General features: G+C 34.9%; 1 protein-coding gene across 1 annotated transcript in view; it reads left to right on the forward strand.

The window, feature by feature from the left end:
* Positions 1-13,787, forward strand: part of LOC117315026 — a 69,975-nt gene that overhangs the window by 4,920 nt on the left and 51,268 nt on the right. Inside the window, 15 exon segments of the mRNA XM_033869157.1 lie at positions 110-207; positions 829-971; positions 1,806-1,861; positions 2,554-2,701; positions 3,264-3,340; positions 4,628-4,738; positions 4,921-5,088; positions 5,558-5,698; positions 6,880-6,961; positions 10,075-10,622; positions 11,000-11,155; positions 11,702-11,819; positions 12,369-12,489; positions 12,738-12,892; positions 13,651-13,764. Of these exon segments, the coding sequence (XP_033725048.1) occupies positions 110-207; positions 829-971; positions 1,806-1,861; positions 2,554-2,701; positions 3,264-3,340; positions 4,628-4,738; positions 4,921-5,088; positions 5,558-5,698; positions 6,880-6,961; positions 10,075-10,622; positions 11,000-11,155; positions 11,702-11,819; positions 12,369-12,489; positions 12,738-12,892; positions 13,651-13,764 (2,236 nt within the window).

Below are 13,787 nucleotides of genomic sequence, written 5' to 3' on the forward strand. Positions count from 1 at the left end.
GTTCTCCCAACAGTAAATCGTTCGGTGTCAGCTTAAAAGGCGATTTGTCAGTCAAGGCAATCGAGACTGATACATTTTACAGAGTAGATATATTGATTTGTTCCTTCAGATACGTTTGGAAAATCCCATTTACATACACATCCAGCAAAGAATTCAATTTCGACAAAGATGGCACCAGTATCTCGTGGTTGGATGTAGCGAACAAAGGTAATATTGGAGTTTTCGCTTATCATGTTGAAATGAGAAATGCATTCTCATGAGGTTTTTTTTAATGTTTTTGAGTGTTTTTAGCTCCTGATGCAAAATGATTGTTGGTCATAATTTGCTCTCGTTCTATCGATTTTCATTTAGGGTTACGACTTCTTTTGCTTGTCGGCATTATGCGCTAGTTAAACGAAAATACGAACACTTTAAATTGGAATCAGTTTTAAAACACGAGTCCACAGTGCGTGAACATAACAAAGAAAAAATAATTGAGAGTGCGAGACCTTATACCTAAGTTATATTTTAAGAAAAAACCACCAATACATGTATTAGACTTGTGATCAGGTACAATCAAACAAAACATCGTCCGACCAATTATATCCGGAATTTGACCGGTCATTTCGATCAATTTCTCCAAACCGAACCCTCTGTAAACCAAACAAATATCCAGGTCTCATGTATTTTCGGTTTATAGAGGTTCCACTGTATTATATTTGAAGTTTGTCATGTGAAGGATATACGAGACGCTTGCCCTTCCGGAACCCTGGAAATACTTTTTAAAATTAATCTTTGAGATATATTTCCCAGTTATGTTTATCAGCCGTTATCTGATTGTTTATACAGATATAACCGATTCAGACCTACCCGATCCCTCTGACAAAGACAGCTGGGTGATCGGGAACCTCCAGCAGTACGGCGTGTATCGCGTTACATATGAGGACGATAACTGGAGAGCACTCATCAAACAACTCAAGACAGATCACAAGGTAAACATGTTGTTTATAATGTTTAAACCTATTGTTTATTGTAGTGTAGTATAGGTATTTATGATTTAAACATTTTAACAGTTATGCACTTTCTTGATGGTTGACTAACGTCCTGATCAAAGAATTGCAATCAGATACAGAATCAGAATTAAAAAGAATTTCTAAATATGAATTAAAGAGGCTTGCCCGCAAAGAGATCAGAAAAATTGGCTAATAGAAAAAGATTTTTTACACATGACAGATTGTTGGAATTGTTGAGTTTTTCATTTTATTTTCCTTATAAAACGCTGAAAAGTGATATTAAAACCTCATTTTTATTATTTAATCGCAACCAGCAATAAGTCTAATTTGATTGACACATCAAAGAAAAAAGCACATGCACAGTGCCGCACAGTGATAACTTCAAAGGCAGCGGCGATTTACAAAGGAGATTTGCCGTTATATTCCATACATTTCCCTCTCAGGTTGAGTTTTAAAACGTCTTTTAAATACATATTCTGTAATTGTTTTCAAGAAATAAAGTCGGAAAGCCTCTAATTTTGTCACATAGAAACGTGTACTGAAGTTTATTTAGTGATCGGAGATGTGCCGTTTACCGGTCCGTCTGCGGGTAAGCCTCTTTAAGTGATATAGTAGTTCCCCAGTATACCCCTAAGTCCCGGTTTTAATCGCCAACCCCGCATACTAAAATACCAGTATTGACAAAGGGTGTGGCGCTATAACGAGGGAGGACTTCTGTAAAGTAAACACCGAATATTAGATATAGAACTTTATCATACAATCAATGATTGATTTTGTGTGAATATGACTACATGCTCTAACATTGTGTTGTAGATAATACCAGTCATCAACAGAGGGCAGATTATAGACGATGCATGGAATCTGGCAAGGTGACAAGCACTTAACATTAGTTCGTTTATGTATCTACATACATCTAAACACTTGGACGACCGGGATTTTTGTTTAACAATTGTACTGCATCAAAACATTCAGATGACCCGGAAATTTAGCATAAAGAGTTTTATCAAATCTAAACTTTTAGATGACCCAGAATTGTCGCCCCATAATTAACCGCTTTATCAAATCAAAACATTAATTAAAAAAGTAGCTGGTTATGTAAAAGTGGAGAGTATATGTCATCTTACAGCCCATCATTAGCGTGGATTTTTCTTTAGTCTAGTGGTAAGATGTCTGCTCATTAGATGAAAGGTCAGTATTTCGAGACTCGCCGTGGATATGCTATGTTCGTTACTACATCCTTTTACAGACTAAGTGTCGTTTACCACCCAAATCGTTATAGCTATATGAGAGTGAGGCTTCCTTTAGGTAAAGAACCTGGATTACAGTTGCTTTTGCGGCAAAGACTTTGTGAAGGAGATATTAGTGCAAAGTTAGAGAATATAAGCCCACCTTAGGATAAGTAAAGCGGAAGTTTCCCCTTTGGTGTAGTGGTAGGTTGTCCGCTCGGACAGCAAAGTGGTGATAGTTGGAGACATTTCAGGGGCATGATATTTTCATAGCTCTTTCCTGTATAACACTTACACATATTTTTTCGGTATCCTAATATTGATAATTTTTACAGATCGGACCAACTTGGCATTGAGATAGCCCTGGAAACGGTTGAATACCTGGACAAGGAAATGGAGTATGTCCCTTGGCTTACAGCTAAAGGACAACTTAAATTTTTGGATACCATGTTGTCAAAGACTGATGCATATGGCTTATTTCAAGTAAATATAACCTTTATAATCTATATGAATAAAATAATGAGAATAAGATATCATAATATCCATGATAATATAACACAATTTTATCACATAACTGGCTCATTCTATGATGTAATACTGTTATATCATAGAGACAAAAGTGTAAAATATTTTTTTGTTCATCAATAATTTATGACGTCACAGAAAACATACCATCCTAGTCGAAATTTAGCTGTCTTATGTACATATATATATACACTATTTTTTCAAGTTTTCTTCTGTCATAAATGAGTTATGTGATAGATAAAATCTTACACTCGTGTAGCAATACATGTACGATTCCCTGTACAATGTATGTAAATATACCATTAAAATATTATATATAACCAGATTACATATCTGTAATAATTTTATTATGACGTATCACATAGCATACAACATCAGGTATGCATGCCAGGTCATGTATCGTGTGAAATAACACGTGACAAGTAGCATCATTATTCTTCATTCTACAATAATAAATACTAAACTGCCACGTACGACTGGTTGATATAAAACTACTCGTGTCAATTCTGAATGTTTTCAGAGTTTCATGAAGAAGAAGGTAGCCGGGCCGTATGAGAAAATCGGAATACACAAACCGGAGTCTACTCACATGGAATCGTAAGTAGACATAAACGGATAGATATGTAATACAGAAGACGTTTAACTTACGAAACACATGGTCTTTGTCTTCTGGCTTATCTAATGCTAATGTTATTAATCTTTCTCGCCATCATATTTTGTGAACAATCGATTAAGGTTTCACTAGAACACTTTAATTAATTTTTCTTTGTTTTCATGGTAAATACTCAAATGTGATTGGTCTAAAAATTCTTTTCATTCTTCTATGAAAGAAATTCCGAGAATGGCGCGAAAAATGTGACGACACAATGTGACAATTGACGTTGCGTATTGATTTGAGAAAAAGAATCCAAAAAAAAACCCGTACAATTATACAATTATAGTTATCAATACACTTTGTGTTGTATTGATATGTGCGTCGAAATTTAAACGGGTTTTCATTTTATCCCATAAAAAGATTTACTTGCTCTCCCTTACATTGGTGATTTTGTTATTTTCTGTTTTATACCTAGGTTGCTAAGGTCCCAGACTGTTGATTGTGGTATAATCTGTTTTATACCCAGGTTGCTAAGGTCCTAGACTGTTGATTGTGTCATTATCTGTTTTATACCCAGGTTGCTAAGGTCCCAGACTGTTGATGGTGTCATTATCTGTTTTATACCCAGGTTGCTAAGGTCCCAGACTGTTGATTGTGTCATTATCTGTTTTATACCTAGGTTGCTAAGGTCCCAGACTGTTGATTGTGTCATTATCTGTTTTATACCCAGGTTGCTAAGGTCCCAGACTGTTGATTGTGGTATAATCTGTTTTATACCCAGGTTGCTAAGGTCCCAGACTGTTGATTGTGTCATTATCTGTTTTATACCCAGGTTGCTAAGGAACCAGACTGTTGATTGTGTCATTATCTGTTTTATACCCAGGTTGCTAAGGTCCCAGACTGTTGATTGTGGTATAATCTGTTTTATACCCGGTTGCTAAGGTCCAGGAATGTGGATTGTGTCTTATCGTTTTAACCCAGGGTTGCTAAGGTCCCAGACTGTTGATTGTGTCATGTATCTGTTTTATACCCAGGTTGCTAAGGTCCCAGACTGTTGATTGTGTTATTATCTGTTTTATACCTAGGTTGCTAAGGTCCCAGACTGTTGATTGTGGTATAATCTGTTTTATACCCAGGTTGCTAAGGTCCCAGACTGTTGATTGTGTCATTATCTGTTTTATACCCAGGTTGCTAAGGAACCAGACTGTTGATTGTGTCATTATGTGTTTTATACCCAGGTTGCTAAGGTCCCAGACTGTTGATTGTGTCATTATCTGTTTTATTCCTAGGTTGCTAAGGTCCCAGATTGTTGCCACAGCGTGTGGGTACGGTGTTGAGTCATGCGTAGAAGACGCGGAGAACTTATATGAGACATGGATGGATGACCCGGACACTAACCCGTATGTACGATGAGTTAACATAATGCTGATATAGAATTTTAGTTTTAAAATCCTAAAAATATGCTGTTGTTATCCAGGGTGAGGCTTGTTGGGGGGATCACAACAGACTTCTTGTGTATTAGGTAAGAAAGGAAGGAGGCAATAGAGAACAATAGAACAATATAGCATGTCGTATTTTTCAGTATTCCGCCAGATATACAGGAGTCGGTATACTGTACAGCTATAGCGGACGGAGGCTGGGAGCCGTGGAACTTTGCTTTAGAACAACTCTCAAAGACTATTGATGTAGCTCAGATCTCTCTGATACAAAGAGCTTTGGCTTGTTCCAGGGAACCGTGGATCCTTAGACAGTAAGGATACCATCATCTAGGCTCGGAAGTCTTAAAATGGTTTCTTTAGTATTCATTACAATTCAACAAATTACTACACTGAACCATTTGGAATCCCCGCCGTTATGTCATTATGTAGTTAAGATATCAAACTTGTAGTCAACTTTTAATAAATTATACCAATCACAAAAACCATGCACATACTTTAAGGTTATAACTATGTAACTATGAACCGTATATCTGAAGTCTTTAAGGTTGAACAATTCATTCCAATACCGTAAATTACCGAGCCATTTGGAATCTTGGCCGTCGTGGCATTACACATGAATAATGATATCAAACTTGTAGCTATGAACTGACAACTCATTATTGAAGTGAAATAATGCATTGTTAACCGAAAGAACATTTAAGTTTCCTTTGTTATCCGAGGTTATTGTTCTTAACCAAACAATATCCATTGTTGTTAACTTTTTATATTGCTCTATCACAGTTACCTGAATTTGGCATTAAACTCCACATACGTCCGAAGTCAGGACACACTCACTGTAATAGAACACGTTGGGGACAACGCGATAGGAGCCTCATTCGCCTGGACGTTTTTAGTGGAGAACTGGGACTATATCCGAAGCAGGTAATAATACAGGATCTTTAATTTATTTTGATGTCAAAGGATATTTTATGAACGAATCTTGGATATTTATTTATCTATTTATTATTTATTTATTTATATGTATCTAATTTTTGCGTGCCGGATATTTCGACAGGATTTCAGGTCAAAATGTGAAGAACAAAATCATAGAGCCATTTTGTTGCACAATTTGCTATCTATGATGCCATTACCAATATCATGACGCCACAATTAATGTATGACTTGCGTAGTCAATGAAAGACGTTTCGGGAGATTATAACACAAATTTATATCATGGTCGAATTAACTTTCGCAAACCCTCTGCGATCACATCATGCGAGGCTATTTTTGAAAAGAACTAAAAAAAGGTCATGCTTGTTGTTAAATCCATTTTTATTCCGAAATAAAATTTGAAGCAAAAAAGGATGTATATTTCGCGGAAATTGTGAAACAGACCAAAACCAATTTTTAATTCATTTTTCCCATTTCTATCAGGTATATTGATATGTTATCGATTACTATAAACGTATTAATCTTGGTGCACTAAAATTTTCTTACATTTCCAATTTATAATAAATTAGCGCAATGAAGAATAAGCCCATTCTCTTATTTTGTTTGGAGATATAGCACATAGAAAATGTAATAAGCGCAATCATATCTTATCGAAATGCTTCAAGAGCGAAAGGCGCTAAAGTAAAATTACCTCTAAACAATAAAGTTATTTGACTAAGACATACTTTTAAGTTTACTATATTTTGTTCAGACACAATTTACCATTGAAATAAATTTTGTTATTATTTGTTAAACTATATACTGAGTGTTAACCTCTTTTTACAGGTCATGATAAGAAACATACTGATGACTATATTTATTTTTTTATTTTATTTCATTATTGGACATTGTTCCACTATTATACAGTGTTTTTATTGGAACCTAAATATATTATTGATTTCCAATACTGTTTTATCAAATTGTAGATTACTTGAAATAGGTATACATATATGTGTATGTTTATGGCAAATACTAATTAAAATTAAAAACTCTGCATCAAAGTACAATTTTCCAAAATATAAACATTATTACCAAAATACATGACACATTCAATGACATATTGGAACAACTCCTTGTTGTTATGAATGAAGTGGCTTCTTCTGTGCAGTATAATTGATGTCTTTATGTTCAAGTTTTGGAGGAGCCTGGTTTTCATTCGACCGGCTGGTCTCATCGGTGACAAAGTCTTTCAACACTGAAAGCGAGCTGAAAAAGGTAGGATATTATCAATTTAGAATCCTTAGCTCTTTATTTCCACAGATTATGTTTTCTTTCTATTTGGTTTCTACTTTAACCACAAACAATATAATAAGGAACAGTGGCTTCCTCTGTTCTCTTAATAATGTTGAAGACATTTAATGCTCCAGATCTTCAACTCATCTCATCAAAATTATCATTTACTAATATGATTTCAAATTATGTCCATGCTTAAGCTGTGTATGCATAAACCATAGATATAAAAATGCATGTGACTTCGAATTGATTAGTATTGCTGATTTATTTATTGAAAAATATCATCTTGAAAAAAGCATGCAAAACACCAACAGAAAGACACTGTAACTATTTGCGTAATATATATATAAAAAAAGCATGCATGCGAAAACACACATTCATACGAAAAGACACTTTTGGCATATCGGGTTGAACGTTTAAAATAATATACATTCATCTTAAAACAGAAAAGAAAGAGAGAGGTAAGTGAACTGTAGATAAGATAACCCTTGTGTAGTTGTATGTTAACGTTGTTTAGGACGATTTGAAAATTGCATAGCCTTCCTGGTCACCTATAACTATAACTCACACAGCTTCCCAATATCGATTATTTCTACCAGTTCTGTTGTTTTGAACTACATAATGTAACTCATGGGCATGCATATATTGTTTAGGATAAAACACTGTTTAAAGCTGGTTGATCTAGGTAAAAAACACAGTCTTTACCATTGATTAAGCAAGGGATTTATTATATTTTACGCAACTAGCATTCTATGGCATTGTTAATATCTTAATTGTCACGTGTCCATGTTATAGAGGTATTCCAAACTTAGCAATATTATTCCGGAGATTTGAGTTTTGAATTTAAGTATAATTAGTCCTCGCACTATTTAATCACCAAATCTATTGCCACCACGTTTGAACAAGAGTTATTGACTGATTAAGTGGACAGTGTTGATAGTTGTACACAGAGTGGGTGATCAGTCGAATCACCGGGAAGAACATCGGCCTTGCCTCTTAGTGCTGCACACCTGCAAACAATACTTCATACACAACCCAACGCTATCCTCCTGCTTAACGCTCGTCATTGGGAGTGGGAAGACTAGTTCGTCCGTCAGTATACTGTGACCGGGTGTGATGTCCTGCAGGATATATTCGATATTATAATGCAGCAATGTAGCAGAATCGCGAGGAGGCTAACAGAAAGATATCATAGCCTCAAAAAACATGAGCATCAACCACACGCATTCACCCTACAATCATACAATGGAAGCCATCCTTAACTGGCTGTGTTCATAGGACGGACGTTTTACAATACAAAACCAAACTGCTATGTACATGCGATTTTGAAAAAGAGAAAAACGACATTGAAAAGTAAACGGATTTCTTAAAAACTCAAATTCGACACTCTGACGACAAAATAGGAACACATTTTTGATCCTTAGACAAAATACAGGGATAATAAGACCGTTGGAATATGTGCCTTGCCATGATAATCTGCGTCAAATCCGGGTCAAGTCAAATTTAGACCCATTTCCGTTGGTTGGTATCAAGGCCAACAGTTGTGTCTAGGAGGCAGAAGGGGCTAATCTTTATCCCGCCTCTAAGTGAGTCTGAATTCCTATCCATTCGGCCTGAGTGAATTTCAAACGTAAGTCGATCTCTCTCTCGTCTATTTTCTGGCCGGCGTTTCCTTTTATAGTGTTTTACCCAGAAACTACCAGGGATAAAGGGTCTGTGTATTTATCAGCTGTATATCGAGCTAGTGGTGACTAGGGGCAGTTCTTTGTATATCAAGCTAGTATTTACTAGGAACAAAATTGAACTTTATAATCGGAAGAAGACCACGCGCATAATTGCCAAAATCAAAACCACATAAAACATAGAATTTACGATAAAAATATGTTAGCATTTTATTTTGTAATGGTATTTACAAGTAAACTGATATACAGTCAAATGCCATTGTATGGAATTCTCAGTATTCGAGTATATTTTACCTAGAACTTTATCATTTAAATTGAATATTCTCTTCGAGTAAAGCAGAGTCTTCGAGTTATCAAAGCTCGAGTAAACGATATTTACTGTGGTTCTAATTATACAATGATTGACAATAATCGTCCAAATGTAGTGACCGGGGTGAATTTCTGTATGTGAAACACCGTATCAAACAGAGGCAATTACATGGGTAGCAAGTATCAGACAAATGTCCGTTGTCTCATTACGTCATACGTTATAAATAATAAAATTGGGAAGTTTTCTTACGTTACTTAATATGATTTGATTTTTCGTAGTCACTTCCTCGGTTCTGATTTTGAGAGCATTACTCTACTAAGATTTGACATAGATTTAGATTTGAATTTCCGTTAAGTTTCTACTTCATAATTCATTTTTAATGAATTATCTTGAAAAATATATTCAATCTTAAAAAAACAAGTTTGATATATCTATAAAAGTTTTCGGTGGAGGAACAGATGTATTTATATAAAGTAAAATGTTGGTTTGTCCAAAGCTATTTGTTGTATAAAAAATATTCCGTATATTTCAAATTAGACCATTTGCTTTATTTTCAGCTTTTAAAAGATACATAGGACGATAATAATGTGTGGGAAGGGACAGAGAGAAAATATCAAAACAGTATTAAATAGCAAGGACGATGAATGAATGAATGAATGAATGAATGATGATGAGAAACCGGAAGTAATCCAACCAAGACATCTTATAATAGATACATGTAATTATAAAATAAGATTAAAAATAACCCAAAATAAATAAATTAATTAAAAAAAAAAAATAATAATAAAACAACAAGACATTTCCAACTGGTAAACAAAATAATGATCAATTTTTAGGGCAATACATAAACAAAAGATATATTCACAGGCCTATCCGTGGAATAATACTAAGTAAATTAGATCACGTGCTATGGAATAACGAGTGGCTTAGTATCAACGACCGTTATATATCTCAAATCAAGATAATCCCACTCCCTCAAAAAGAAGGCCGTGATAGCGACTTTAGAGCCACCTGGTATGTCACTTAGTTTTGAATGTATGATATGTAATTTATATTATTTATACTTACATTATGTATTTGTAATTTTCTTTTTAATTTTACAGCTCACAGATTTTATCGATACGCATCCGGATCTTGGCACGGGAACCACTGCCTTTTCACAGGCTGTTGAAAACACTAAAAACCAAATGAAGTTCATGGAAAAAAATTTCAAAACGATAAAATCATGGTTACAGCGAGTTTCGACTTCAGATGATGATGATGTCGTACAAGATGTACGTTTGCCTCGTAGTGTTAAACCTTACCATTACGAAGTGGAACTCAAACCTGATATGTATGGTACTGATCCGTCCACCTTCCGGTTCTATGGAAACGTTAAAATCCACGTAGACTGCTTGATTGACACCGATAACATTACACTCCATATCAACAAGCTGAAGATTAACGAGGACAGCGTGACAGTGTCAGATGAAGGGCAGGCGAAAGTTGAGGTCACAAGATTCGGTTATGATGAAGAGAGACAGTTTTTCATTGTCTACACTAAACTTTCAGCAGGCAAGAAATATACGCTAGCTATAGACTTTGATGGGCCGTTAAAAGATGATATGACAGGTCTCTATCTGAGCTCTTACACAAGAGGAAATAAAACGATGTAAGTATAATTAATTCGTGACGTCACATAGAATGTAAACATAGTACCATTCTGCTAAAAACGTATGAAGTTAATTAAAAAAGACATCAAATATTCATATGTCTTTATAATTAAGACATTTGAAGATCTAAGCTTGTTTTCTTCAGGCTCCTTTAAAATGTTTTTAAAAGTAAACTTTTTGAATTACAGAATAAAATACTGTTTAACACTAATACTAACCTCACTTAACGGTTACATTTGTCGCCGTTACCGTGTATATTATCTTAACAATTTAACATAATGAAACATTTTGGATATGAAGTAATAATCAACAATAGTATAAATTCTTCTACATTTTTCCAAAACCTAACTCATTTTTTGTGTTGCCATGGTGACAGTTACTTGGCGACCACCCAGATGGAGCCTACCGATGCAAGGAAGGCGTTTCCATGTTTCGATGAACCAGCGATGAAAGCAACGTTCCAAGTGACGTTGTTACGAAAACCACATCTGATGTCTCTATCGAATATGCCTAAAGAAAGTACAAAGAATAGGTAAGTTTGAGCATATGGCATGTCGAAGTGTAAAATAATAAAGGTTTACATATGGGCCGAAAAATTCCCTGAAAGGCTTTTAAGATTAAAACACGCTGGTGTGTGTGTGTGTTTTTTTTACCTGCTTGATATGAAGAATAGCGAAAACAGTTTACACCTAATAGACAAATCTTTTCACCTTAAAATCAAAACAAACTTTTTACATCACACAGATTACTGTAAACATACTTAAATTGATGATCTCAAATTTTAGCACAAAGCGACATGAAAACAGTTTAGCGAATTGATGATTTAGCGCACCATCAACAATTGACATAGAAACCAATGTAAATAAACAGCTCTGATTAAGTGGAATGATTCTAGCGCGAACAACGCTAAAATAAGATTACCTCGCTTACAGTATGATAAAACGTTGTGTACCTTTATGTTAAAAGTATGATGCTGATGATGATGATGATGATGATGATGGTGGCTAAATGTATATGTATTTGTCATTTATAATATCTATTTATCAAATTATCACGAATAACGTATTATGCGTTACAGTACTGACGGGTTTCTAGCGGACCGCTACATGACGTCTAGAAAGATGTCAACGTACCTTCTCGCCTTCGTCATCAGTGATTTTGTTGGGAAAACAGAACCAACGGCACACAATATAATGGTAGGTTTATTCTAAACCTTGTCAATATTTAATAGAAATCATCATTTTTTTTTTTACAAATCCGGGTAATGTAACCAGAAAATGAGAGGATTCCTTTGGTCAACCATGTGTTTTTTTAATTAACGGAAGTAGGTTTGATCCACAAAAACTAGGGGTGTATACTAATCACTAACTCAAGAGATTACCAATTAGGAAAGTCCTTTTTGGTTAATTCTAATTTAAACTTATCTAATGTTTATCTTTGAAAGAATCATTTATTCATACATTGAAAACATGAAAAACCTAAAACAAAAAATGAAAACCAAAAATTAGAACGCTGACGTTGTATAGACTATATAGGGTCCGGCTTGTCCTCACTAATAAACTTTTTCTTTTCTTTTGTTAATTCTAAATAATTACGAATGTGTCTTTTTAAAGTAAGTGATAAGGAATTGCATTTTTGAGGTAATACAACATGACTTCCTAGGAATTCCATACATGGTATTTTATCTATGTATTTTACTAGTTAGAGATTATTAGGACATTACAATGCTTTGTTGTTGGTTCTAGTACGGAGCCTGGGCCAGACGTGAATCTGTTGAACAGATCGACATGGCACTGGAGACAGGGAAGGAAACACTAACATTCTATGAAGACTTCTTTGGAATTGGGTTCCCTTTGCCTAAACAAGGTACATCAGTATTTGTTATTGGGTTCGTTTTGTCAAAACATTTTATTAAAGCGAGACAGATTGGACGCTTGTGATTGATAGTGGTATGTATTACTGTAAAAAATGCTGCTTGTACATATTTAAGACCATAATCGAAAAGATAAGCCAAAAATAAAATTGATTAAAAAAAACACGTTTCTCAGAATGCATTTTACAGCTGTTAGATCTTACTTTGTTTAATTGCTTTTTAAACTGTCCTCTGTCCATAGACATGATAGCCATCCCCGACTTTGCCGCCGGCGCCATGGAGAACTGGGGACTGATTACGTACAGAGAGAACTCAATGTTATACAAGAAAGGTTTATCCTCTACATCCGATAAGCAGTGGACAACGGAAACTATTACACACGAACTCGCACATCAGGTATGAATCAACTGTGAACGGATACGTATCTATTGGAGCTGTAAAAAAAAAACCCAAAAAAACCAAGCAATATTCGTTTAGAAAATACACTATTCGGAGTGAGAGCGCTTTTTTTGGATGGTAATTCAACATTGATGACACAAATATTGATAATGTATTTAAGGCTTGTAGGCAATGATGACATCTGAGTTAATCTGTATATGTCTAAACTTCTCCTTACTCATTTTTATTTACATACTAAAACTACATCAACTTTTTTGAACTGCAGTTCAATCAAAGGAACATCAAATCATCTGCAGAATCTTTTGCTTTCTTGTTGTATGCTTAACAGATCATTCGAATTCCAAACTAGATCTTCTGTCCCCGTTGCATCTAATACGATGCATATCTTGCGTTTTAATGATTATTATTCTCATTGAGCTTGTTTTCTACTGTTATTTCAACTTTATACCGGTCCTCATACTGTAAACCAATTTATTTTCGCGTATTTCGCGGAAGATTGAAATTCGTGAAAATTAATCGCCACAAAATTGTTTCAATGACAGGTACTGAAGGCCTTTATGACTATAACTCACGAAATTAAATCACCGCGAAAAAGTCCGTAGACTGGAACACACGAAATTAACTCGCCGCTAAAATTAGCAGGTTTACAGTATAACTATTTGAACCTGTCAATTCCGAATAAAGTTAACCTAAAAATAATCGGAATTAATCCTGTTTTAGTGTCTAACTTGATCTAATTATCGTCACTCTTGCAGTGGTTTGGCGACCTTGTGACTATGAATTGGTGGGATGACCTCTGGCTTAACGAAGGATTCGCTACATTTGTTCAACATCTGGGGGCAGATCACATGCACCCTGATTGGAAAATGGTAAATGCATTAATGGTCTAAAC

Source organism: Pecten maximus, chromosome 17 (assembly GCF_902652985.1).
Source record: "Pecten maximus chromosome 17, xPecMax1.1, whole genome shotgun sequence".
Classification (NCBI taxonomy): Eukaryota; Metazoa; Mollusca; class Bivalvia; order Pectinida; family Pectinidae; genus Pecten; species Pecten maximus.